The 26,554-nt window shown below is 34.7% G+C and overlaps 1 protein-coding gene across 9 annotated transcripts in view; it reads right to left on the bottom strand.

Annotated features, from left to right (window-relative positions):
- UBR5 (ubiquitin protein ligase E3 component n-recognin 5) overlaps positions 1-26,554 on the bottom strand; it is a 136,364-nt gene that overhangs the window by 66,613 nt on the left and 43,197 nt on the right. For 4 of the 9 annotated variants that reach the window (XM_039853677.1, XM_039853681.1, XM_039853679.1 and 1 more), the window contains exons 6-13: positions 19,835-19,879; positions 19,392-19,473; positions 18,797-18,873; positions 17,946-18,065; positions 5,510-5,699; positions 5,162-5,321; positions 4,415-4,564; positions 2,419-2,630 (exon numbers count right to left, since the gene is read on the bottom strand). In XM_039853677.1, the coding sequence (XP_039709611.1) occupies positions 2,419-2,630; positions 4,415-4,564; positions 5,162-5,321; positions 5,510-5,699; positions 17,946-18,065; positions 18,797-18,873; positions 19,392-19,473; positions 19,835-19,879 (1,036 nt within the window). The remainder of the gene's footprint in view (positions 1-2,418; positions 2,631-4,414; positions 4,565-5,161; positions 5,322-5,509; positions 5,700-17,945; positions 18,066-18,796; positions 18,874-19,391; positions 19,474-19,834; positions 19,880-26,554) is intronic. The other 5 variants (XM_039853684.1, XM_039853683.1, XM_039853685.1 and 2 more) reach the window with 3 other exon arrangements.

The following is a 26,554-nucleotide window of genomic DNA, read 5'->3' as shown; positions in this document are numbered from 1 at the left end:
AAGAATAATTCATGGAAATACTTAAAGTTTAAGGTTACTTCAAATATTTTCACTTCAAGATTATACTGTAAAGCCTTAAAGAAAAGAGAACATTCTACCGTTAAAGGAGGTTTATTAGCCTACAAAATGGTAAAATTTTGAAGAAGTGGCTGTTCTTCTACATGGGTGATGGGAAAGTCAGTACTAATCCAGGTCACATACCAATGCAAGTTCTCATGCAACCTAATAAAAGGAAGAATGAAAAATACTATGAATGCTAACCAAACTTACAATAAAATATTAAAAATATTGATTAGGTCATTTCTGAAATTAAGCCGGGATGCATATGATGCATATTTTTACCACAGAGAGAAAGAAACACACACGCTCCTTCCAAGTATGCATGCTGACACATCTATCTTCCTGCATTCTCCACCTACCTCTCCACCCTCTATTAGCCTTACCCCCAAACCTTCTACTCTTCAGAGATCACTGCCCCCAATTCTGGAGGACTAACACGGTCCTACATATTACCTGTTTCCTCATGCGGTATTTATCCTATGCCCTATAGAACAGTTTTGCATGTCGCCCTAAAGTTACCTGAAGGCAAGGTCTTTTTACCCTTTAATAACTCTGCATTCTCTTCCTGAATGTAGCATTCAGCCCTGCAAACAAGCATCCACTAGTATTTATTGATAACTGATAATGTTTAATGGTTTAATTAGGCTTACACTGATTTGTCCTTGAATTAAAATTTTTGATGTCTAAATTTCAATCATAAGCTAATAAAAAGGGATTCTTTTTCAATGACATTTTAAGTTGGGTTTAATAGGGGAAAAAAGGTATAGTTAGGATATACTTTGTTTCACATACTGCTGTTCCTCCTTCAAAGTCTAAACAAACCAGGGAAAAAACACACTAAGTAAGGTACTGTACAGTGTTAAGATTTCACGATGCACTTAGTAACTGTCTCTGAAAACAAGCTGCACCTAAAAACATGTCTATCAGTAAAGGGAAAAATACTGGCTAAATCTAACAGAGGGTATACTGGCCAGAAAAAAAGCTTGCTAAACTTGTACTGTTCAAAACACTTCCATTAATCCAAAAATCACACATGATAAAGAAGCCTAGACTAATACATATGCGATGTCACTACTAAAACAAGATTCTTAAGTCCTTTGCAACTTCCTGACAATATGAGGTAGACAAAGCCCTGGTATGATCCAGGCAAGAGAAATAGAAAACACAGAACAATGCACTAAACAAAAGAAAAGGCCCAATGTTAAGTTTAAATGGCGTTCTACCACATGGAGTGAAAGTAAAACTTGAGAAGTTTCTAGTTTTATGGAAATAAGTGAATTCAGTTCAGGGAAAGTATGTCAGCTGCCAAAGAAAACAATAACCTTTTGCTTACAAAGAGACTGATTAAAATTCATTTTCTCTCCTGCATTCAAGTTTTCTACATGAGTTGAATGCACAGGAAAATAAATGAACTACATCAAGATTCACAATAACTATAAAAATAAATATTCAGAAAGTTAGATAATATTTTCCTTTAAATCCCAAATTCAAATTCAAAGAAAGAAAAGAAATCCCTATCAGAATTTCCTTATCTGCTAGAGATTAACCTCAAAGTTCTCATGTTCTTTTACTTTACTTCTCCTTAGGAAAATTTCCTACCCAACTGGCTTTGGAAATAAGAAGAAAGAAGCACTCCAGATAAAAGAGGTGATAAACATGCCTTCTTGTATAGGACCCTCCGAAGATGAATTTCCTATCACTTAAGGACAATGAAACCTAAACACCATCAACAGGATGCACCAACTCTGTTTCACTTCTGACAGTGATGAATTTTTAAAGATTCAAATCATCTTAAATCCTGAATGCTTTCTAGAACCCAGTCATCATACTTCTCAAGATGCAGAGCAGAACTGCCTCAGTCCATTCCTGTTCAGCCTGTTTTGTCTCTCACAGCATTTAGAGCAAAAGGGCCTACTAGAATTCACTGCTATCAGAAAGGAAAGCTAACTAATCAAAGAAACACAGATCCCTAATCTCTGATCTGCGTGCTTGCCCTGCAAAAACTGGGGTCCACGTGACATTACAAAACAAATCCTACTAGAGCTATACCATTAGTTACTGGTATAATTATCACCAGAAAAAAAAATGCTGAAACAGAATGCGGATGTATTATCTGGAACTACCATTCTGATTTCTGACCTCACTAATATTACTCATGTAATGTCAAATAAAGATGACCTACTTATATTTTAAACAAAACAAAAATGTCACTTTATGTCTGTGTAGTTTTTCTTTTCTTATAATGGTAGTACAAAAATCTGAAATAAAGCAAGCTCTTTTGGGAGGCAGGGGTGGGGGGAGGGAGGGTATTGCCAGGAATCTATTTAAATGGAAAGGGTGGAGATTTTTTCCAAATACCTTATCAGGCCACCACTGCAAATCTTCTCCTAGAGATACTGGACTTTGAACAGGTGTATTCTTCTTATCCAGGTTTGGCTCTCCTTCCTTGCTGGTAGAGCCCCTTTCATTATCAAATGAGGCTCCATCAAGCCACCTTCGTTCACGTAAACGTAAAACGGATTCACGTTCACGCAACAGTTCAGAGTCTCTCTCTAAGGGAAGAAGGAGAACTGGTATGCAATTGGGTCACACCAGTGGGATAAAAGTAAGCCACTCTCTAGTAAAGACCCTTCAGGATGCAACTAACAGCAGTTTATCTACTCACAAAAACTTAATGTAAATGTATGTCTAATAAGCCTGACATGCAACATTCAAAACATTAACTCTTTCAAGTGAATGTATGAAAGTTATAAACTAGTATTTTTAAGAACTATGTAGAGGCAAACTTTTCTGAATTGCAACTACATTATTTTAGAGCGGAATTACTTTATCTTAAACTGGACTCGATTTTTTTCAGTGGAGTTTAAAATTTTTGGCTTTCATTAAAAATGTTTACCTTAACTTTTTAATTTATTTCTTAGAAAATGTGCATAAATGAGAATTTCAACACATTAAGATACATATGTAAACCAAAAAAGTATTTGTTAGACCATCTTCAGTTATTTACAAAAAAAAAAAAGCAACCTTGCACACACAAGAAGAAAATCTGAAATGGTTAAAATACAAATCCATTAACTATAAAACTTTCAATAATCCAAGCCCTTGTTTAAAAGTAATTTTACAGGCTAGATTTTTATGTGTAAATTTTATTTAAAAATTTTTGAGACACTAGACAGGCTTTTAAATTTTTTTTTTAAGAATCTTTATAGAAAGACTTTCTTACAAAAATTCTTCACCTGCAATTGGCTATAAAGTCTCTAAAGCCATTTTTTTTTCCAGTTTGTGTATATATTATTTTTTAAAACAGATAATCAAAATAAACTTTCTAAGATTTGGATAAGAAAGATTAAAAACAGTATTAAGTGGAACCATATGAAATTGCCATCAATATAGGTCAAAAATAGTGTCAGCAATTTCATAGAGTTCAAACTAAAAGTAATGCCTACATAGAATGACCTAGGGAAAAGCAAAATGGAGAAATTATCTGTTAGGTACTAAATATTTGAAAATGGAATACTTGATACATTTAAGGCAGTAAAGTATGCATTTATTTTTTAAAAATTTAAAGCTATCACATTATAAGTTTTGTACGTTAAAAAAACCATAGGTTGTTTTAAAACTGTGCTTATAAGTACCCTAGGTATCTGGCAGAAAGATCTTAATATAATATGGCACCTTTTCCAGTTTACTAATGATCAGTATATAACACAGCTGATTCTCATCTGTTATCTGAATCAAGCAGTTTTACATTCTGTAAAGTAAAAGCATTGACTTAAAATTAAAACGCAAGCTAAATCTATACCAACATATACTGAGAAAGTCTTATATTTATATGATCACAAAATCTTGTTTCTTACCTCTACTCTGTACTATATCTTTTAAGAATGTCAAACTTTTGAAATTAGCATTTTAATAAGCTAAACATTTCTATATATTTATTATTGGCCACTTGAAGTCTAAGTTTTTTCATTTTCACTCTTCCATCTAACCAGAAATTTAAAATGAACAGAAAAATCAACTTTATTTTAATCAAATAAACTAAAGAGACTTGTTTTCTGAATGCTGCATGTCACTGTAAAGTAGAATTCTGCTTTTAGTTCAGAATCCATATTCCTAATTAAAAATACAATTAGGTAGTCGTAACCCTTGATGAGTATTCTATAATGTAGGTAAGATCACCTCTGAAGTATCGTGGCTCTTCAAAATCAAAAATAATTAGTTTTAATGCCAAAGCATCCAAAAACACTAATAAGTAATGATTTCATCGACTGTAATTTTTAAAGTTCAAATACAGTGGATTTTACCACTATCTCTCCATACGGCCAATAATCACAAGAAATAAATGCAAAATTACCTCGAGATGAGCCTAGCCTGGAAAGTGATGAACGGCGAAATGAAGGGTAACCAAAATAGCTAATGTCTTCAGAAAACATGGCATCTGCATCAATAATGACACTTGGGTGGGCAGAATGAATATCAGCATCAAGAAGAGACATAAGATCCTCTATAAACAGAAACAAATATAAATGAAGCAGATATAGAGAAAACATCTACAGACCACTGAAGAATCTCTGAAAATTAAAACATTAAAATCAGGGACTGACTGACATAACCTGAGGAAAAAAGCAATAACTACCTAGGAAATGAAGTTAATGTTCTTAACAAAGATTTTAAGGAACATCGAATGCATGACTGCTACTTGGGCTACCTACTAAATAATCACAAGAAAATAAGATCTCTATTTAAGATACCTGTGACATCGTAGAGCTAACACAGTCAAATCTAAATGCAGTTCACTTATTACATATTCAGTAATAAAGGCATCAAAAAGCTACATTCGAGTCACCTGTCAGCCAGTGATAAAGCCATGCCTACACATTCATGTCTTTGAGACCAAACACAAGTGCACTGAGCAAAAACATGGCCCCATTTTCCCTTTAAAAAAAAAATTATAATTAAATCAAACATTACAGTGAGAAATATCTACCACCTTGGAAAGAACAGTCAGAAAATCCATTGTACTTTAATATTCCATTTCCCAGTCAAAAAAAATAAATCTCTTCCTCCAGAGAAGAGAAAACCATAATGGTAATCCACCAACCTCCAGGCAAGTAAGATTCACTGGCTGTATCATCCCCATCATCTCCGTCTTCATCATCTCGGCTAAGTAAATTATTTACAGCAAGGTTTACATCAAGATTTGTTCGCTGAAGTTCCCGAATAATGACACTTCTGGATTTGCCTTGTAAAACGACTTGGGCCTGAAATTAAAAATTCAAAAGAATACTCTGCTAATTCTCGTTTGATTAAATTCTTTATCAAAATCAGCTTTCTACGATCAATATAGAAAAACAGTATTTCACAATTCTTGAGTCATGACTAAGCCCACTATATTCAGTTAAGCCTTACCTTGTCTTGTCTTATGTTAAATGTTCTACAAGATCCTTACCTGTGAAATCAGCTCCTCGGGAATGACAGACGCTGGAATAACAGGCTGGGGCTGACTGCCCAAAAGCCCAGACCCTCGATCCCGTCCTGTCCGAATCACTCGCGTCTGCCGACGGGAATCTCGAGCTCCAGCTGACGACCTACCAGAGGAGCCTCCTCCACTTCCGCCTACTCCAGAACTCCAGCGACTTCTAAATATTGAAGAATTTATAGAATTAGCATTTCATACCACCATTCTGAAAAAATCCCTTGGGATATATTTTCATTCTCTAAAGCTAAAATAAAGCTATTTGTCAAACCGACATAATATATAGTATTTTGAGGTAATAGGTATAAGGTAATAGAACTAAACTTTAAAAATAACACTTCCAATTTTTTAAAAATGCTTACATATAAATTTGCTTTTTAGAAAGATAAATACACTTTTGCATCTTTTAAAATAATTTTTTAAAGATCCACATACAAGCATTTCCAGTCCAACTCTAAAATGAGTTTTAAAACACAGCTTGCCTTTGACAGCCCCAGAAGATGATATAATTACTAATACTCTGTTATTGCATAAAAAGTAAAATTCAGAATTTAGGACTCAAGGTGCTTTGCATGGAATAAAAAATTCATTTTCAAAGATAAGAGTTCATTAATATTTAACATTTTAAGCACCCTGACCAAAGGGAAGCTACCTATTTAAAAAATTCATTAATTTTTTCTTAAGTTTGAGAAAACTTAAGGGTATGACATCCACATCTTCACTTATTGCTCCAAACGTGAGAATTGAGAATCTTCAAATTAAACTAGATAACTGTAAAGCAACTGCTTTTCCGTATTCAATCAGATCTTAGAAAAAGGGTCACACAAATCATATTAGCCTTTTACATTATGACAGTGACGGTTCCCTTTAAAATGAATTTAATACTTAATTCTAGAGAGGTACTTTCCTCCCACCTCCTCTTCACTGCATTCACCTAAGACTGAAACCTTCCACCACCCACTGCAAACAGATTAAATTTAAATTTGATTTCCCAAGCCTTTTTTTCTCTTAAAAATGCATGAATATATTAAAGTAACAATTCTCAAGTCAATATACTACAAACTTCTTGGTCTCTCTTCTCACTTGATTGGAAAGCCCAATCTTTTCTAAACAAACAAAAACTTTTTAAAGTTTCTTCAGTAAAATGAAATAAATAAATTTTTTTCAGAAAACCTGGTGTCATCTTTTGAAGGCTTCTACACCAGTTATTGCACTCTATGAATTTATGTTAATGCACTGTCTGTATCTACAGTCTAACAAACCGCCCACGATAATTTTAAAGAAAAACAATTATTGTGCATTCTTAGGGCTGCAGTATGAAACATCACTTAATTTTAGCTATGTAGTGGTAAAGAACCATTCAAAGACCAAAAGAAAAACAAAAGGGCATTAAAAGTACATTACATAACAAAAAGGAAATTTAGAAAACAATTCCAACTACCGTAACATCAATAATAATAAATACCTAGGAGTAAACATCACCAAGGAGGTGAAAGACCTATACATTGAAAACTACCAAACACAGCTGAAAGAAATTAATGAAGACACAAATAAATGAAAACACATCCTGTGTTTGTGGATCGAAAGACTTAATACTGCTAAGATGTCCATACTACTCAAAGCAGTCTCCAAGTTCATCACAATCCCTATCAAAATCCCAATGGCATTTTTTACAAAAGTAAAAAAATTCATCCTAAAATTCACATGGAATCTCAAGACACCCAGAATTACCAATACAATTTGAAAAAGGTCAAAAAAGAAAATTGGAGGACTCACACTTTGTGAGTTCAAAATATTATTATAAAGCTACTGTAATTAAAATAGCATGGTACTGGCATAAAGACAAGTGCACCAAAGGAATGGAACAGACAGCCCAGAAATAAACGCTCGCGTATATATATGGTGAAATGATCTTTGACAAGGATACCAAAACCACTCAATGAAGAAAGGACAGTGCCAGGGAAAACCGGATGGCCATATGCAAAAGAATGACAGTGGACCCTTACCTTAGACCATATACAAAAATAAATTCAAAACGAAAATAAAGACATAAGCATAAGACCTAACACTATAAAATTCCTAGAAGAAAACACAGAGGAAAAGCTTCATGACAGCAGACTTGGCAATGGTCTCTTGGATATGACACCAAAAGCACAGACAGTAAAAGCAAAAACAGACAAACAGAACTACATCAAACCTGAAAACTTTTACGCCTCACAGGACATAAGAGATTGAAAAGGCAACCTATGGAATGTGAGAAAATATTTGCAAATCAGACATCTGATAAGGGGTTAATATCCAGAACATTTAAAGAGCTCCTACACCGGACAACAAAAAGTCCAATAACCCGACTAAAAGGACATGAACAGACATTTCTCCAAAGGTGATACACAAATGGCCAAGCATATAAAGATACATAATGCCATTAACTATCAGAGAAATGCAAGTCGAAACCCCAGTAAGATATCACTTCATACCCATTAGAATCGCTACTATAAAAAAAATAATAAATTACAAGTATTGGCAAGGACATGTACAAATTAGAACCCTCATGCACTGTTGGTGGGATAGTAAAATGGTACAATGCCATGAACACAATGTAGAGATTCCTCAAAAATAAAAAAAAAAAATAGAACAACATATGACCCAGCAATCCCACTTCTGGATATACATGCCAAAGAATTAAAAGCAGGGTCCTGAAGAGATATTTGCACACCTATGTTGAATAGCAGCACTATTCGCAACAGCTAAGAGGTGGAAGCAACCTAAATGTCCATCAAAGGATGAATGGATAAACAAAATGTGGTACATACGAACATTAGAATACTAGCCTTAAAAAGGAAGGAAATCCTGTCACATGCTATAACATGGATGAACCCTAAGTAAAATCAGCAAGTCACAAAAATACAAATACTGTATTACTCCTGGTATATAAAGTAACTAAAGTAGTCAAATTCATAGAAACAGAAAGTAGAATGGTGGTTGCCAAAGGCTAGGGAAAGGCAGTAAATGGGAGCTGTTTAACAAAGTTTCAGTTTTGCATGACAAAAAAGTTATGTAGATCTGTTAATACTACTGAACTGTACACTTAAAATGGTTAAGATAGTAAATTTTATGTTACGTGTGTTTTAGGAAGATTTTTTAAAAATAGTCATGTTATCAAAGAAGGATATTCTAGAAAGTGGAATGTTTTCAAGTTATGTGCACTGTGACAATCATGCAACTGAAAATAACATAGGATCAATGAAACAAACAGGTATTCAAATCCAATATTAAATCAGTATTTCTACGTCATGGTTTCCTGTAAGTTGTTAAAACTAAGTCAGGCAGAACTACTCTTGGAATTTTTAAACATTCAAGAGCTACATTTATTATTTCATCTTGAAAACAGGAAGAACCACACTAAAGGGTCTTAAAAAGATATAATTATGGTGACTGTATGTCCTACTTTGCCTGAGATTGCGCTGGTTTAAGTCTACTATCTGATCCTAGTTACTAATTTCATTCCAAAATGTCCCAGTTTGGACAATAAATTATTTGGCCAACACAGACATAAGGGATGACATATTTTCGCAAAGGAATGCATACCATTTTCCCCCCATCCAAGTACGCATCCACCCCCGGGCAGGCCTCACAGGTATCACAAACTCAAATCTCCATGAGGGATAGACAGATTACATAATTAAGAGAAGTCAACAGGGAAGAGTGAAGAATATCAGCCTATCTAAAACATTCAAATTCCCTGCCTGATCACTCCATCAAAACACAAACAGCTGCCAATTTGCAATCTTTGCTACAACAAACCTTCAACTGATGTTAGGTGAAAGACAAATGTCAAAATATCTCTGGCTTGCTTGTTAACCTGACAGCTACCATGGCGGATACCATGTTTCCCCACTTACACCCACTGTGCCAGGTTTCTTCTATCAGAATCCAAACTACCTACCAGCTCCCTACCTCATTTCCTCCTCAACAGTCCTCTAACCGGCTTGCTTTCTAGAGAAAGAGTAATGTGTCGAGCTAATATACACTAATAGAAGTTTATCGGCGGTCACAAAAGACAATACTGAAATCAGTGATTTTCTAAATTTATAATTAGTCATACAATTTTTAATCTTAAACTCAAAGATACTGGGAACACCATTTTCTACTATCTGTACTTTGCTTATCAAATTAACCCTACAATTTTGATCTCATTATATACAGTATGCAAGGTAGGAGAATGACTTGAAATCAAGTGAGGAAATCACACCTAGTATGAAATTAGTCCACAGTTTGCAAACTTAAAACCCGTGAGCCAAATCTTGTCCATATACCTAGTTGGTTGGTTACTTAATTTAAAAAGTACATACATTGTCAAAAGTAAGAAAAGTCTGAGAAACTGTCACAATCAAGAGGAACCTAAGGAGAAATGATGACTAAGTATAATGGGGTATTCCTGGATGGGATCCTGGAACACAAAAAGGACATTAGGAAAAAACTTCAATTAATAACAATGTATTAGTACGTATTAATTGCAAAAAAAAAAAATGTACCATGCTAATGTTAGACGTTAATAACAGTAGAAACCAGGTGTGGGGCATATGAGAACTCTCAGTACTAGTTTTGTAATTTTTCTATCAATCTAAAACTGTTCTAAAATGAAAAATTTATTTCAAATAATAGATACAGTCACAGATGCGTGCACACACACTACTTATATGTATGACTGGCATCTTTGGTCCTGTATATATATGTTTATTTATTTCTATGAAAATATTAATTAGTTCCAACATTTAAATCAGGGATTTCACATAAAAATGCAGGTTTGAAGCTCTTCTTAGGATAAAACAAGGGAGGAAGGAGGGCACGGAGGTATGCATTTGGCATCAGTGACCCTTGCATTCTCCTATGGTAATAATTAGATGATCAGCTGCCTCCTTTAAAAAATGGGGTAGCCACACTACCTACTATCTTACCCACCTAGCCAGCTTCAACTATTTAAATTCCAATGATCTGCTTGTCTTTACATTTCAAATCCTATACTAATTAGCTAAGATTAAATTTCAAAAGAAATATGGTAGTTCAAACCAATGAAAGCAACTTATACCTGTCATCTATTAAGTCCAGTGACAACAAATAACAAAGAGACTTTAGATACTAAGATCTTCATTTCGAACTTACTATTGAACACAAATTTTCTCTTTACCCAATAAATTTGATGTTCTTATCCCTTAACCTGGTTTGAAATGAGTTTAACAAAAATACCTAGGAGATTTCTGAACTATCTCCCAGGACAAATTTGAGTAATTATGAAAGGGATAAAAGAGCAGCAGTTAGAAATCTTTAACACACAAACCTGTCAATTAGTAAAAACACCACAGGGAAAAATGTTAAAAGTCCCATACATTTTGATTGTTACGCATTCCTAAGAATGATCAGTCAAAATAAATGATCAATTCCCAATGATCCATGCTAATAGGGAAAAAAAAGTACCGATTACCCAAAATCTTTCCAATGCAGCTCTCAAATACAGAGACCACTCAAAAAACATTCTCTGATTCGCAACACCTCTCTGAACTCAACCGGAGCAAGCTAGGAATGTGAAGAAAGAGGGTAGAAAACACAGTCTGTGAGGATGACCTCTGTCCTATCTGACTGCATCTGGTAAATCTGTGGGTCAGAATCCCCTTTAAGGACTTGAAATCTGCCTGTCCTAGATCCTCTATTACATGTAATAAATTGCAAACTTCTTTTAAGTTTATTGTAATCAGAACAGAATGGAAAAGAAAACAACACTATACGACTCAAGGGAAAATTATTATGAAAGAAAACATTTTTGACTCTATACACATTTCTTGATTTACAAAATAACTTGATCACAATTTCACCATCAACAAACTGAAAAGAATTTTCATAGGGTTCAAAAGAAATAATTAGCCTTTAAGTGTTTATACTTTCTGGGCATCTACAAGGCCAGGGAGAGCTAAGCGATGACCAGCAATGACTTGTCAGTGAGCACTGTGACATTTTTCAATACTGTAATAATGAACTCAATGTAAAAGTTTACAGGGTTTGTAAAAGAGAGAGAGAATGAGGGAGGAAAGAAGGGAGAGAAACATGGGTATGAAAAGACATGTGGGCAAAGATGGATAAGGGAGACTCAAAAATTATTGATGCTCTATGTATCTCAAAGTCTTAAAATTAGCCCTAATCTTCTTTGGAGTAGGTCTACAGAGATTTTATTCAAGCTCAAATGCACTATATTATCGTATTTGTTGCACATTTTATTAGGCAAGTCATGCAACTCCACTGCTCTATTTGAGTCATTCTGTCATACAGTCTATTATAAGTGGCTATATCCAAGCTTTATTTATGATAAGAGAATTCTAATCTAGGACAATTTGAGCAACATAATAAATAACAGTAATGGATTATAAACTATAAAATAAAATATCCATGAGACCATAACGATATAAGTAACAAAAGAGAAACAGAATACAACAGAATAGGATAGAATAGAACAGAACAGAATAGACTAGAATAAAAAAGAAATGAGTAAGGGAAAGTTCATCCACAGTTGAATTCCAATTAATAAGCGTAAAAGTAATGGTGACTATTTTTTTAAATCATTATTTGTCCAACATCACAGAAATAATTAAGGCAAAAACATCATCAGTGAATGCTAAATTCAAGCATAAAAATAAGATATTTACATAGTCACAAACTATCTCCCCCCAAAATACATATTAATTACAAAGGGGAAAACAGTAACTTTATAGTTGAGAAAACTGGCGAACACTACCTTAACTAAGTGATCGGGGTAAATAAACCTCATCACCAGTAATGAGACATATAAACATCATGTGCCTCCTGACAGGATGCACTGAGAAGGGCACATCATCACTTCTGTGGTATTCTTGTCCAAAACGTATCACCTGCAATCCCAAATTACCAGCAAGTAATTTTGTGGATAACAACAACCTGATTCTAAAGTTTATGGGGAGAGGAAAAAGACCCAGAAGAGCCAACACAACATTAAAGAAAAACAAAGTTGAGGACTAATGCTACCCAACTTCAAGACTTACTATAAAGATACAGTAATCAAGTCAGTGCGCTACTGGAGAAAAAACAGACAAAAAGACCAATGAACAAAACAGAAAGCCCATTTAAAAATAAACCCCATAAATATAGTCAACTAATCTTTAGCAAAGGGAATATAGTGGAGCAAAGATAGCTTCTTAAATAATGCTGGAATAACTGAACATTCAAATGCAAAAAAAGAATATAGAAACAGACTTGACACTCTTCACAAAAATTAACTCGAAATGGATAATAGACCCAAATGTAAACTGCGAAACTATAAAACTCCTAGAAGATTACACATAAGAAAATCTAGACATCCATGGGCTTGGCAATGACTTTTTATTAGATATGACACCAAAGGCATAATGAAATAAATAACTGATAAATGGACTATATTAACATGAAAAACTTCTGTTCTTTAAAACACTGTCAAGAGAATGAAAAGCCAAGCCACGAACTGGGAGAAAATATCTGCAAAAGACATATTTGACAAAAAATTTTATCCAAAATATACAAAGAACTTTTAAAACAACTCGATTAAAAATTGGGCCAAAGACTTTAACAGACACCTTACCAAAAAAGATATACAGATGGCAAGTAAGCATATGAAAATATGCTCTACATCACATCATCAGGAAAATGCAATTTAAAACAATGAGACATCACTACAGACCTATTAGAATGACCAAAATCCAGAACACTGACATTACCAAATGCTGGTGATGAGGTGGAGTAATAGGAATTCTCACTCACTGCTGGTGGGAATACAAAATGATACAGCTACTTTGAAAAACAGTTTGCCAGTTTCTTACAAAGTTAAACATACTCAACATATGATCCAGCAATTGTGTTCCTTGGTATTTATTCAAAGGAGTTGAAAACTTATGTCTACACAAAACCTTGCACACGATGTGAATAGCAGTTTTATTTATAATGGCCGAAACTTAGAAGCAACCAAGATGTCCTCCAGTAAGTGAATGAATAAATAGTTGTACGTCCAGACAATGGACCATTATTCAGCACTAAAAAGAAATGAGCTATCAAGCCAGGAAAAGACATGAAAGAACCTTAAATGCACATTAAATGCACAGTGAAAGAAGCCAATCTGGAAAGACTACATACTGTATGATTCCAACCACATGACATTCTGGAAAAGATAAAACTATGGTCACAATAAAAATATCAGTGGTTGCCGGGGATTAGAGGGGAGGGTGGGATAAACAGGCAGAGCAGAGAGGATTTTTTGGATAAACTACTCTATATACTATAATGAAGGATGCATGTCATATTAAATTTGTCCAAAGCACAGAATGTATAATACCTAGAGTGAAACCTAATATAAACTATGGACTCTGAATGATAATGACGTGTCCATACAATTATAACAAATGGACCACTGTGGTGGGGGATATTGCAAAGAGACTATGTACATGCATGGGGACAGGGAGTATATGGGAAAACTCTGTACCTTCCTCTCATTTTCGTTGTGAACCTGAAAACTGCTCTAAAAAAAAAAATACTTTAAAAAAATGCATCATCAAGAGCAGAATAGTAAATAGTTTATTAGGCTTTGTGGGCTAACCAATCTTTATAGTGACTACTCATCTCTGCCACCTTAGCACAAAAGCAGCCACAGATAGTAAGTAAAATATCAAGCGTGACTGTGTTTCAATAAAAACAGGAGGGGCCAGACAAGCCTGAAGACTGTAGTTTGCTGACCCTTCAACCAAGAAATTTTTATCTTCAAAGAGGGTATAGCTTGACAAAATATGATACATAAGAGTTATTCTTTCTTAAATAAATATAATCAAACATTTTCCAGGTTTATCAAATTAAATGGAAATTTCATTTATTATATATTATTTTTAGAATTATTATAAACTGTTCTTATGTTAGTGTTTTGCATAGGACTATTAAAAGGAGATTCATAACATTTCAATAAAGACCAGAGCTATGTTTCCTATTAATAGTTCTAGCAGAGAATGAGCTAAAGGATGCACTCAACTAAATGGCGTTCCTCTGACCTCAAAATAAACTGGTCCACTAAAAACAAAAAAGGAAAGAAAGTAACCATTTTGGAATCTCAATTTTCATATCTAATGTCACTTAAAAATTTAGTCTCAGAGAAAAAAAAAATTTTAAAACCTTTCTTTTTTCTCTTTATTATTTCCAACAATTTAAATTGCTTCTAGTTATATTTCTCTGATCAGCTCTTGAACACACATGCCGACCTAACTGATTTGGCATTATCGAATTATTAATTCAGTAGCTTCAAGAAAATCGGACTATTCAAGAATCAATACATAAAATGAATAAAATCATCTGGGTTGAAATGTGTATATATCTTTAGTTTGACAGTATATCAACTTTAGATAAAATGGAAGAATTGAATATCTAGTTTGATAGACATTTTATAAATAATTTAAAAAGTAAAAATAAGGTACAAACTTCCAGTTAAATAAACAAGTAATGAGGATGTAATGTACAGCATGGTGACTATAATTAATATTACTGTATTGAATATTTGAAAGTTGCTAAGAGAGTATATCTTAAAAGTTCTCATCACAAGTAAAATAATTTATTTTCTACACATGCTAACAGATGTTAACTAGACTTACTGTGATCATTTCACAATATATACAGGAATATCTCAGTTTATTGTGCTTTGCTTTGAGCTTCATAGATATTTCATATTTTACAAACTGAAGGATTTGTGGTAATCCTGTGCTGAAAAGTCTATTGGCATCACGTTTCCAATAGTATTTGCTCATTTCATATCTTACATTTTGGTAATTCTCGCAATATTTCAAACTTTTTCAACATGATCACATTTGTTATGGTGACCTGTAATCAGTGACCCTTGATACTACTATTGTAATTGTTTTGAGGCACCATGAATCCACACCCAAATCCACACCCATGTAATATAAGACAGCGAACTTAACTTAAACATATTGTGTATGTTCTGACTGCTCCACCAACCAGACGTCCCCCCATATTCCACCCTCTCCTAGGGTCTCCCTATTCCCTGAGATGCAATAATAATGAAATCAGGCCAATTAAGTATTCAAGTGAAAGGAAGAGTTGCATGTCTCTCACTTTAAATCAAAAGCTAGAAATGATTAAGCTTAGTGAAGAACGCATGCTGAAAGCCAAGACAGGCAGAAAGCTAGGCCTCGGAAAGGTTCTTGAAGGAAATTAAAAGTGCTACTACAGTGACCACACTAATGATAAGAAAGCAAATAGCCTTATTGCTGATATGGAGAAAGTTTTAGTGGTCTGGATAGAAGATCAAACCATCCACAATATTCCCTTAAGCCAAAGCCTAATCCAGAGCAAAGCCAACTCTCTTCAATTCTATGAAGGCTGAGAAAGGTAAGAAAGCTGCAGAAGCAAAGTGTGAAGCTAACAGATGTTGGTTCATGAGATTTAAGGAAAGAAACTGCCTCCATAACAGAAAAATGAAAGGTACAGCAGCAAATGCTGATGTAGAAGCTACTGCAAGTTATCCAGAAGTCCTAGCTAAGATAATGAAAGTGGATATACTAAACAACAGATTTTTAATGTAGACAAAAGAGCCTTCCTTATATTGAAAGAAGATGCCATCTAGGATTTTCAAAACTAGAGAGAAGTCAGTGACTGGCTTCAAAGCTTCAAAGGACAAGCTAATTCTCTTGTTAGAGGCTAATGCAGCTGGTGACTTTAAGTTGAAGCCAGTGCTCATTTACCATTCCGAAAAGCTAGAACCATTGAGAACTAGGCTAAATCTACTCTACCTGTACTCTAAAAAATGGAACAACAAAACCTGGACATTTGTTTACAACATGGTTTACTGAATATAAGCCTATTGTTGAGACCTACTGTTCAGAAAAAAAAGATAATATTCAAAATATTACTGCTCACTGACAATGGACCTGGTCACCCAAGAACTCTGATGAAGATGTGTAACAAAATCCATGCTGTTTTCATGCATGCTAACACATCTATTCTGTAGCCAATGGATCAATGAGCAATTTTGATTGTCAGGTTTTATTATCTAAGAAAGACATTTTATAAGGCAATAGTTGCCACAGACAGTGATTCCTCGGATGGATCTGGGCGAAGTAAATTAAGAACCTTCTGGAAAGAATTCACCATTCGAAATGCTATTAAGAACAACTGTGATTCATGAGAAGAGGTTGAAATATCAACATTAACAAGAATCTGGAATTAGCTGATTCCAATCCTCATAGATGACACTGAGGAGGAGTTCACAACTTCACTACAGGAAGTTAAATACAGATATGGTGGAAACAGCAAAAGAACTAGAAATAGAAGTGGAGCCTAAAGATATTGTGAAGATAACTGAAATGACAACAAAAGATTGAGAATTTTACATAAACTTAGTTGATAAAGCAGTGGAAGGGTTTGAGAGGACTGACTCCAATTTTGAAAAAAGTTCTACTGTAGACAAATGCTATCAAACACCACTGCATGCTGCAGAAAAATCACTGGTGAAAGGAAAGCGTCAATCGACATGTCAAACTTCATTACCCTGATCAATCAGCAGCCATCGACAATCAAGCAAGACCCTCTACCAACAAAAGATTATGACTCACTGAAGGTTCAGATGATGGTTAACATTTTTCAGCAATAGAGTATTTTTAATTAAGGTACATTGTTTTTGTTTGTTGGTTTGTTTTAGATAAAATGCTATTGCATATTTAACAAACTACACTATAGTCTAAACATAACTTTTACATGCACTGAGAAACCAAAAATTTCATGTGACTCGCTTTTTTGCGATATTCGCTTTATTGGGGTGTGGAATGAACCCTCAATATCTCCAAAGTATGTCTGTACAAATATCAAATCGTTATGTCACACACCTGAAGCTACCTGTCCAACTATACCTCCATTCTTAAAAAAGGCAAAAATAATTTTATTAAAGGCTGTTAAGGTTTAGTTTACATGAATTTAAAACCTCATTAATTCAGAAAGAACTATCAAATTTGGATACCAAAAAAAAAAAGGTTAGCTTTTTTATTTACCCAAGAATGAGTCACAAAACCAAAGATGATATCATTGAAATTTTTAAATGACATAAATGACATGATAAATAACATTATAAACTCATGTGAACATTATATACTTTTAAAAGGTCAGGAACCTGGGTTAATTGTAATTAGCCTGTGTGGGTCATTTTCATCGTGGTGGCTCACCATGAGCAACATGAGTTCCTGCCCAGAGCTCAGGACTTTCCTCATTCCATCACTAGACAACACTGAAGACGAGCACTCACAGTGAGAGCACTCCCAGAGCAATGGCCCAGGCCAACGGATGCCATCATCTGGTCATAACTCACCCCAGGGTGTTGCCTGCCAGCCTGCCCAGAGTCTCAGAACCTGAGAGAAACCAGGGGGAGTCACTTGTTCTACCAGGCCTCGATGTCCTCCCTGCTCCCGAGTTGCTGTTCAACTTTGACCTGGGAAAAAACAAGAGGCAGAACAATACAGAACAGTCCCAAACTGCCTAGGAAGGAGCCCGGATTTCCAGGCCTCGCTACTCTGGTAAAATACCAGCCTAAGTATTCTCTGATTAATCCTACTAAAATGTAAATTTCACATCAAATTGCAAACCTAACAACTTGCTGCCTCCTAACAACCTGTGGTCCTTTGCTGGTTCAAACTATTTTGGAGGATTAACTACAGATGAATTGTTCTTCAGATATTTTTTAAAAATCATGCTTCCCTTAGAAGCTGTCAATTGAAACTCATCACACATTATCTAGCAATCTTTTTTCATGTCATCATTTATAAAGACCAAAAATTTAAAGACCTTGTCATTTTCAAATTTGAGTTACTTGATTTGGAAATATTAAAAAGCGGAAAAAAAAGTGATACAAACAAGTTATTTCGATCAAAGAGCATATCTGAATTGAGACCTACCAAATATGTTTCATTCTGGTAACCTATTTCTGTTAAGTGATCATCAACTCCTCTGCTACTTTTAACACTAATACTTTTAGCTATAAATAATAGTGCTCACATAAAAATTAAAATTAAACTACAAAGTAACCATTTTACTCTATTTTAAGTGTCTCATTTCCTGCAATGCTTTTTTTTTTTAACTTGAGGGTTACCAAAATCAAAACACAGGTTTAAAATAATACCTATTAAGAGCTAAATATTAAATAGAAAGGACATAATGTCTTACCCATCGTTATTATCAGGTTTACCCAATTCCAATCTGTCTGGCTGTACTGAAAAACCAATCCTGCAAACTCTACCATCCTAAAAGCAAAAAAAAATAGAAGAAATTTCCAAAGTAAAAATATGTATTAAAATTTGAATTTATTCAATAAATAAATAAATAAATTAATTAATTAATTAATTTTTGGATTTATTCAACAGATATATAGCTATCACTGTCAAGTCAGAAGACAACAAATAAGCTCCCTTCCAAAAGGGGCTCATGCCTGAGTTGGGGAAATATGTCTTACATACATTATCAAGAAGTCAATAAAAATAATTTAAAATATTTCAATCTAACAGAATTCAAAATAAGAAAATGACTGTATATCAAAAACTTCTGTATTCTGTTACTAATTAGTTTCAAGCTCTAGCAAATTATTTAAGCTTTCTCTGAGCCAGAGAAATTTACACAATAAGGAAATGGTACTGAGTGATCTCTGAAATAACTCTTACAAGAAATTGCTATTTTCCATGGCTAAAAAGAAAGAAACCTGATGATGCACAGTTGTATTTTAATTATTTATACTCATTTCTCTACCTTATAGTAAACAATTTACCTCAAGAAGAAAGGCAGCATGATTTGGTCCCACCACACACTGTTTAATAGTAGCCTGTTCCAATACATTCAAAGGGGGGTGGCTGGTGAATAAAAAAAAGGTAAGTAAAATTACTTTTTAAATGGTAAATATATCATCCAATTAACAACAACAACAAAAAAGATAGCTGGCAAACCCTGTTTTAAAAAACTAATATTTACATATTATAAAGCAATAATTGAAAAACAGTAATTTATGATATCCCCATTAGAGCTCCATGGTAGGCCACATTTTTAAAAGACCAGTATGAACAGAAGCTATAATTCAAGTGAACCCAACTCATAAAAAGTTGATAGTGAAGTATTCCTAATAGCTGTTCCCTAAATATGAGGTTTTTCTCTAACAAAGAAAAATCATGCTTTTCAGAAAATTTTACTTTTCAGAAAATATCTTACAACTCTTACCTGTTTAAATTATATTTGTTCAATTTCTCTGAAACTTCCCGTAACCTTTAAACACAAAACAAAACATGACTAAACAACATGTACAGATCCTTTGTAAACAAAATAGTTCTGATAGGTACTTGTACCATTATTTTAGTAAATCTGCTATGGCAAGAATGTTTTTTATATTGTCTTTGATTTTTGTCCCCCCAAAAATCACAAGTCAACTCTACTATTCCTTTCTCTCACCACCTCATTAGCAAAGTCAATGATAACAACATTAATTCCATTTTATAGATGAGGAAACTGAGGCTTCTAGAGTTGATATAACAGTAAGTGGCAGCAGAGCGGGATACTAGAACCAATGCCCAAATGAAAGCCAGTTTTTAAACACTGTGCTAAACATGTCAAAAGAGACTGTTGAATGTACATGTATATAATGAAATATGTGAGAAGCACAAATCTATTAAGATTTACTATAATGGGGCAGAAAAAGTCCAAAAGCTTTAAGGCATAGTCTCAAGTTCCTGAAGGGCCTTATGACACAAAATTGTACTAATTAAAACCTGAATGTCCATATCTATAAAACAAGTATAATACCTCCTATATTTAAGAGTACTGAATATTCTTAGAAAAATCTTAAAGGACTGCATTAAAAAAATATATCAACTCATAGTATCTATTACGATTTTGCTGTTTTTCTCAAAGAAACAGCCTTGAATTAATATAAAATATTGCTGATACCTTTTAAACACCTGTCAACCTAAAGAAGTCAACTTATAATATAAGGATGTAATAAAATGTAGAGATGTTAAGAGCTGCCTGGTCTTTCCAAACATTTTCAGAAATAATTCTCTTAAAAATAAACAGAATTTTAGAATGCAATGGGGGGTGGGGACAGTAAATAGGAAATTCCATGAGTTTTGCTCTCTAAAATGTGACAAAAATACATAAATCAAATTTTAATCATTTGTACTAAGTTGAAAAGTAGAATACATCCTCAATTACAAATCGCACCTTAAAAGCCAGTTTAGGATTAAAGAGCTGCCACAAATCATATAATGGGTAAATAATCTAATTATTTCAATAAGAGATTCTAGTAGGAGCCAGCTGTCCCTCAATTTTACTTTACCCCGGTAGTTCTATCCTCTGTCCAATGCTGAAGAGCATCTTTCAAACATAAAATACATACAGTAACTATCCAACACCAAATCGTATTCCTAAGAATAATTTTTAAATGGTATAATTTCTTTTCCAAAAAGTAGAGATGGTGACTTCATTCTCACTCCCAAAGAAATAGTATCTGATCATGTGTGACTTGGCTTCCAAGAAAACATTTCCTTTTTGTAGTATAGTGCTACAACTATTTTCTTTAACAAAAATGTGTTTTCATAGGTACTAGAGACCACCAAGCTTTTTCACCAAACCCTAGTTTCCTCATTTAGAAGGCACACTTTTGTGTCCCAAGACAAAATACCATAAGAGTAATGCACTGGAACCCTTATGAGCTCTGAGAGAAGGCTGACTAAAACATGGGGAGAAAGTAAACAGGAAGGCTCCATTCTGGGCAACAACAGTCTCCATGAGACTGAGAGTGGAGGCAGGGTCTCTCAACCGCCTCCGCCCACATTTACTGTAAGTAATTTACAAAACTTTTCACCCAACTAGAGCCCGAATATGAAAAACAGCTAAGAAAGGTTTTACTTCTCAAAAACCATAGTAGTGACACTTTTCAAAGGTATTTATTACTAGCTTAAACTAAACCCGCTCGTTTCCACTCCTTTTTTCTTAGCTCACCATTGTCCCTAGAGTCTTCACAAAGTATACAATATGTGGGAGGGGAGACAAAATTTGCCAGAGCCTTTTCAAAGCTGGACAATAACTGAGATTAAGAATTAAATGCTCTTTTTATGGTTCCAAATGTCATTCCAGGTAGACGACATTTATAAAACTAAAATAGGCATTGGGGACATGAAAATGATAGAAAATATTTAATAACAGGAGCTCAGAATTTCAAGATACTACGGACATAGAGGAAACATTACTGCCATCAATGAAATTTTCCAATCTTATAAATCATGGTGGACTCCTAACCACATCTGAAAAGTAACACACATCTGTATTGGAAACGATACCCACAGGATAGCAAGTAATCTGGGATTATTTCTAGCTCACCTACTACTAACTGGGCTCATTTAAACCCATTAGGTCTCAAGTTCTCACTTATGTGAAGACGAATAGTCATCTCTGGTTCTTTCAGTCCTAAAATTCTTATAAATACATGAAAAGCAATGTCTCAGTAGAGGAAATATACATACGCGCAATGTTTTTTGTGGTAACAGCACTTCCTGTCATACTCAATTTCATCTTACTCATCTGAAACTTTCACATACAAATTGATTTTACATGGATATCAAATTTTTTTTTCTTAAATTCAATCCCAAGTTTATATAAAATGTGTCATTGTACCAAATCTGAAGGCAGTTATCACGACTAAATTGGCCACTTACACGTTCGTTTACATGGATCCCAGATAATAATATGACAAAGAAACGTTCAAGCAAAAAAAAAGAAAGAAACTATAAAATAAGCATTTAGTTTCCTTTTACATTTCTTCAGCAGACATGCAAATCACAGAATCACTGCAGGTCAACAATCACATTCATTTAAATTTGATAAATTACTAAATGTTTCTATGTAATTATTAGGCCTGTCTACTTTAAAGAGTTTTTCTCTAAAAGTTTATAATGCTTACAGTTACTAACTACACTTCCTCTCACAGCAACATTAACAAGTTTTCCCTATTTTTAAAATAAAAGGAAAACCACCCTATAGCTCACCAAATTCCACTTCGGAATAAATTTTGACATGTGGTTGTGATGGAAAACAATTTTAAGAGTAGAATATAACTACAAAATAACCTCATAACTCAGTATTTAATCTCATCTAGGAAAAAAAAGAAAAGCCTTTTGTGAAGTGGCTGTAACAATGGATAGGTTAGCAATAAGCTTCTGACAATCCTTAGTACTCCTACACCAAAGATTTATTCTATATTCCGATTCAATAACCTACTTTATTTCTTTAAATTTATAGACATTTTACAGATCTGGAGGTTGGAATTTTTTTAAAAAGCACCAAGGTAAAGTAACAGCAAACTGCTGTCAGTAGACAGACAAGAAATCAAAGTATAACAGTACTTCCTAGAAATTAACATATTTCATTGCTGCCCTTAAAATCTCCTATAACTTCAGTCTCATTTTCTCGATATATAACATTATAATTTTAAAGATAATTCATCTCACTACCACTACTCAACTGGCAACAGCACTTAGTGCAGTTTCTTCAATTTTATAAGTAATTCTCTGCCTACTCCTTCCCTGCCATCTAACACACCTGCATGCTGACACACACCTGCCCCTGAACTGAATGAAACCTGATGCATTTCTAGCTGGACTTCTAAAACTAAAAAATGTCGGTATATTTAGATCCCTAAAAGGCTTCATTTCTCCAGGAAAGAAAAATATTCCTAACATCCCACATTCTACAAGATGATGGCTTTCATGTCCGGAATTGTAAGACAAAGTACATACACCACTCATGTTTCACGTGTATCTGCAATCACCTTAATGGTGGCAAGCGGTATAATCTGCCACCAGAATACTTCCTCCAGTCTTCTGGCCCAGCTCAAGTACAATCTCCGCCATGAACCCTCCCGGAAGTCCTCACTTCCTCCCTTCAGAAGCCTCCAGCTTCTGCCTCATACAGGACCTTCACTGTCTGCTTTACATTCTAGTCATCTGTGTTTCTGTCTGAACTGGCTTTACAGACTCCAAGCAAACACAGGCTAAAACTTCTCAAGTCTGTCCTCGCTCTTCCATATCTTAGATACAGTTCCAACAGTAAAAATGCGTACAATGATACTATGAGACACAATCCATTTAAAGGCAGAAAAGGTTCCTGATCTTAATCTCAACAAAACTAACTCCCCAGGTCTTCCATCTCAAATTAAAGTTTAGAATAAGCAAGAAAAGTGTGACTATTTAAATTTAAAATAGTTGGCCATAGAACTCTTAAAAGCAGACCAGATGACATACAGAAAACATTTAGTAACTCAGTGTTTACCCAATAATCATATAAGTAAACTGCCTTTAAAGTGACCTCACTCCAACCTTCAGATATCTATCCAGAATAAAACTTTGACATACCCATGTAATTTTATTTTGGAGTAAAGAGCTTAGTAATTCATACAAAAAAAAACAACAGCCAACAGTCAGTAAAGGTCACCTACACTAAATCAGACTCCCACAGAAAATGTCTTAAAGCTCACCTCTTTCCATGTCAGAAAGGCAGGCATTGTCAAAATGCAAATGAAGTACATTAAAAACCTATATCCAGATATTTTATTGCAGAAAAATACTCTAGGAATATTTATTAAATTCCTCCCAAAGCAAATCCTCTAAATCTTAAAGCCTAAAACTCAAGAAGAAATAAAGTTGCACTTTTTTGGGGGGTGGTGGGGGGCTGTATGTTACTAGACAGATGGCTCTATAGGAGACAGACCCCATCTGCAACCACAGAACATGTCTTTCCACTGTCTCATCACGCACCCTCCTGAGTGCAGGCCGTCAGTCCTTGACTTTCACACGTTGTCCTTTTACACAATTCTTATACCATACTAAACACTGCTACCTCTGAACTGCTTCTCCGCATGCCAACTGTTCACATTATCACTGATTTCAATAAATTAAAACTATCACATGGTGGTCCCACCTGTCAGCCACTGTAACTGGGGGGCAGAAGGAAGGGGGAGCAGGGTTGTAACTATGCTTCAGGCAGAGTTGCAGTAGCATTTTGAGATAGTCATTGACTTGTGCCAGCATCAGCTATCTTATTCAATCCAGTCCAAAGGACATCCAACCCCAAACCCCTTTTCACACAGCCCTGAGCAAGCCAATGGCAAACCATCAAGCGTGCTCATAGGGGAGATCCTTTAAGGGATTTGGGTGCAAGATAGAGGGGCTCAACTGCGTCTTCCTGCTGCATTGTGAATGTTTTGTGTGAAGGGGATAAAGCCTTCCCCCTCATCCACCCACCCATGTTGTGACTTAAATATTAAGAGCTACCTTGACCCATGGGTCTAAGGATGGCAGGGAAGAGCCCGGAAGGATTAGAATTGCCTTGGCCCAAGCGAGAAGCACCAGCGCATTAGGGACAACTGTCTTTGTCTCTGTGATCATGAAAGACTCTCACCGTATGTCTGAAATCTGACTTCAAGACATTCAAGTTCAGATACGTTTTTCTTAGTTGTATGTGAATGTTTATAGCAACTTTACTCATAACAACCAAAACCTGGAAATGAGTCAGATGTCCTCAAGTGAGCAAATGGTTAAGCAAACTGTGATACATTCACCAGGGACCACTACTCAATAACAAAAAAAGAATAAACTATGAATACATCCAACAACCTGGATGAGTCTCCAGAGAATTACGCTGAATGAAAAAAACGAATCCTAAAAGGTTACATACTATATGATTCCAATTATATAACATCTCTGAACTGAGAAAACTGCAGAAATGAAGAACAGATTAATGGTTGCCAAGGTTTAAGGAGGGTTGGCGGGTGGGAGAGAAGTGGGTACAGCTATAAAAGGGCAACATGAGGGTCCCTTGCAGATAGAAATGTTCTGTATCTTGGTTGTGATACTGTATTAGTTTTGAGTTACAAACACAGTGAATTTGTAATTCCATCATTCCTTGTATATTTATGACCTGTCATCCTATTTAAAAATTTAAAAACTTCCCTTTTTCTTCTCATGCTCTTTTATTTTTACTTTTTTGAAATCGTCAAGATCCATAGATTTTTCCTTATTTGGAACTGAAATTAGCCAGTAGGAGCCCCTGCAACCTGGTTTCTGTGTCTTTCGACATAATTCCATAAGTCTTTGAGGGCTTCCTTGCTTTACATCCTAAATATTCCTGAAAATCCTTCGGATTGTCCATATTTGTTCACTAATCAGTTCTCTTCCTCTGAGTTACTGGCAATCATGGCTGCTGGAAAGGAATAAAGGGGGTGGAGGGTGCGGCCTCTTGAATTACTTCATAAAGGTACACCTGAACACTCCCAACCAAGAGAAGATATTTCTCTTTATTGCCATTGTGCATTAGTTCCAAATAAATATTATTCTGCTCATTATCTTGATGTCTGGGAACCTGTATTATAGAAAAATACTTCATCGAACTTAATTATAGCATTCTTTTCATTATAGCTACATAGTTTGTTTTGAGGTAGCAAGCTACAAATTTTTGTACAATGTTGTTTATAGATATGTGAATGAAAAAATTATTGTAATGCTGCAAACTGATCTTAGGCATAAAATGTCTGCAGTTCTTTACTCGAATAGTCAGGGAGCCAACCACATCCCCCAAGGGCATCAAATTTGGTGTCTCAGGTGTTACTTCCAGATCTTTACTTTCAGCATGCACTTAAGATAACACTGATGTTGATCATTTCTGAAGTTTCCAAAAGCCAGTGTGTTATCACTTTATGCATTACTCTTATTATATAATGGGTGTTATTATTTATTGCAATTAGTTTCATGTATACAGTGCATTGGTTAGACATCTATGTAGATCATAAAATGATCCCAATTGTTCCCTCCACCTAGCCAACGTATTAATAATGCTAACTGCATTCCCTATGCTGTGCTCCCCATCCCCGTGACCATTCATCAGCTACTAATT

This window comes from Pteropus medius, unplaced genomic scaffold (genome assembly GCF_902729225.1).
Source record: "Pteropus medius unplaced genomic scaffold, Ma_sr-lr_union100, whole genome shotgun sequence".
Taxonomy (NCBI): Eukaryota; Metazoa; Chordata; class Mammalia; order Chiroptera; family Pteropodidae; genus Pteropus; species Pteropus medius.
This window is presented reverse-complemented; position numbering and strand designations above follow the sequence as displayed.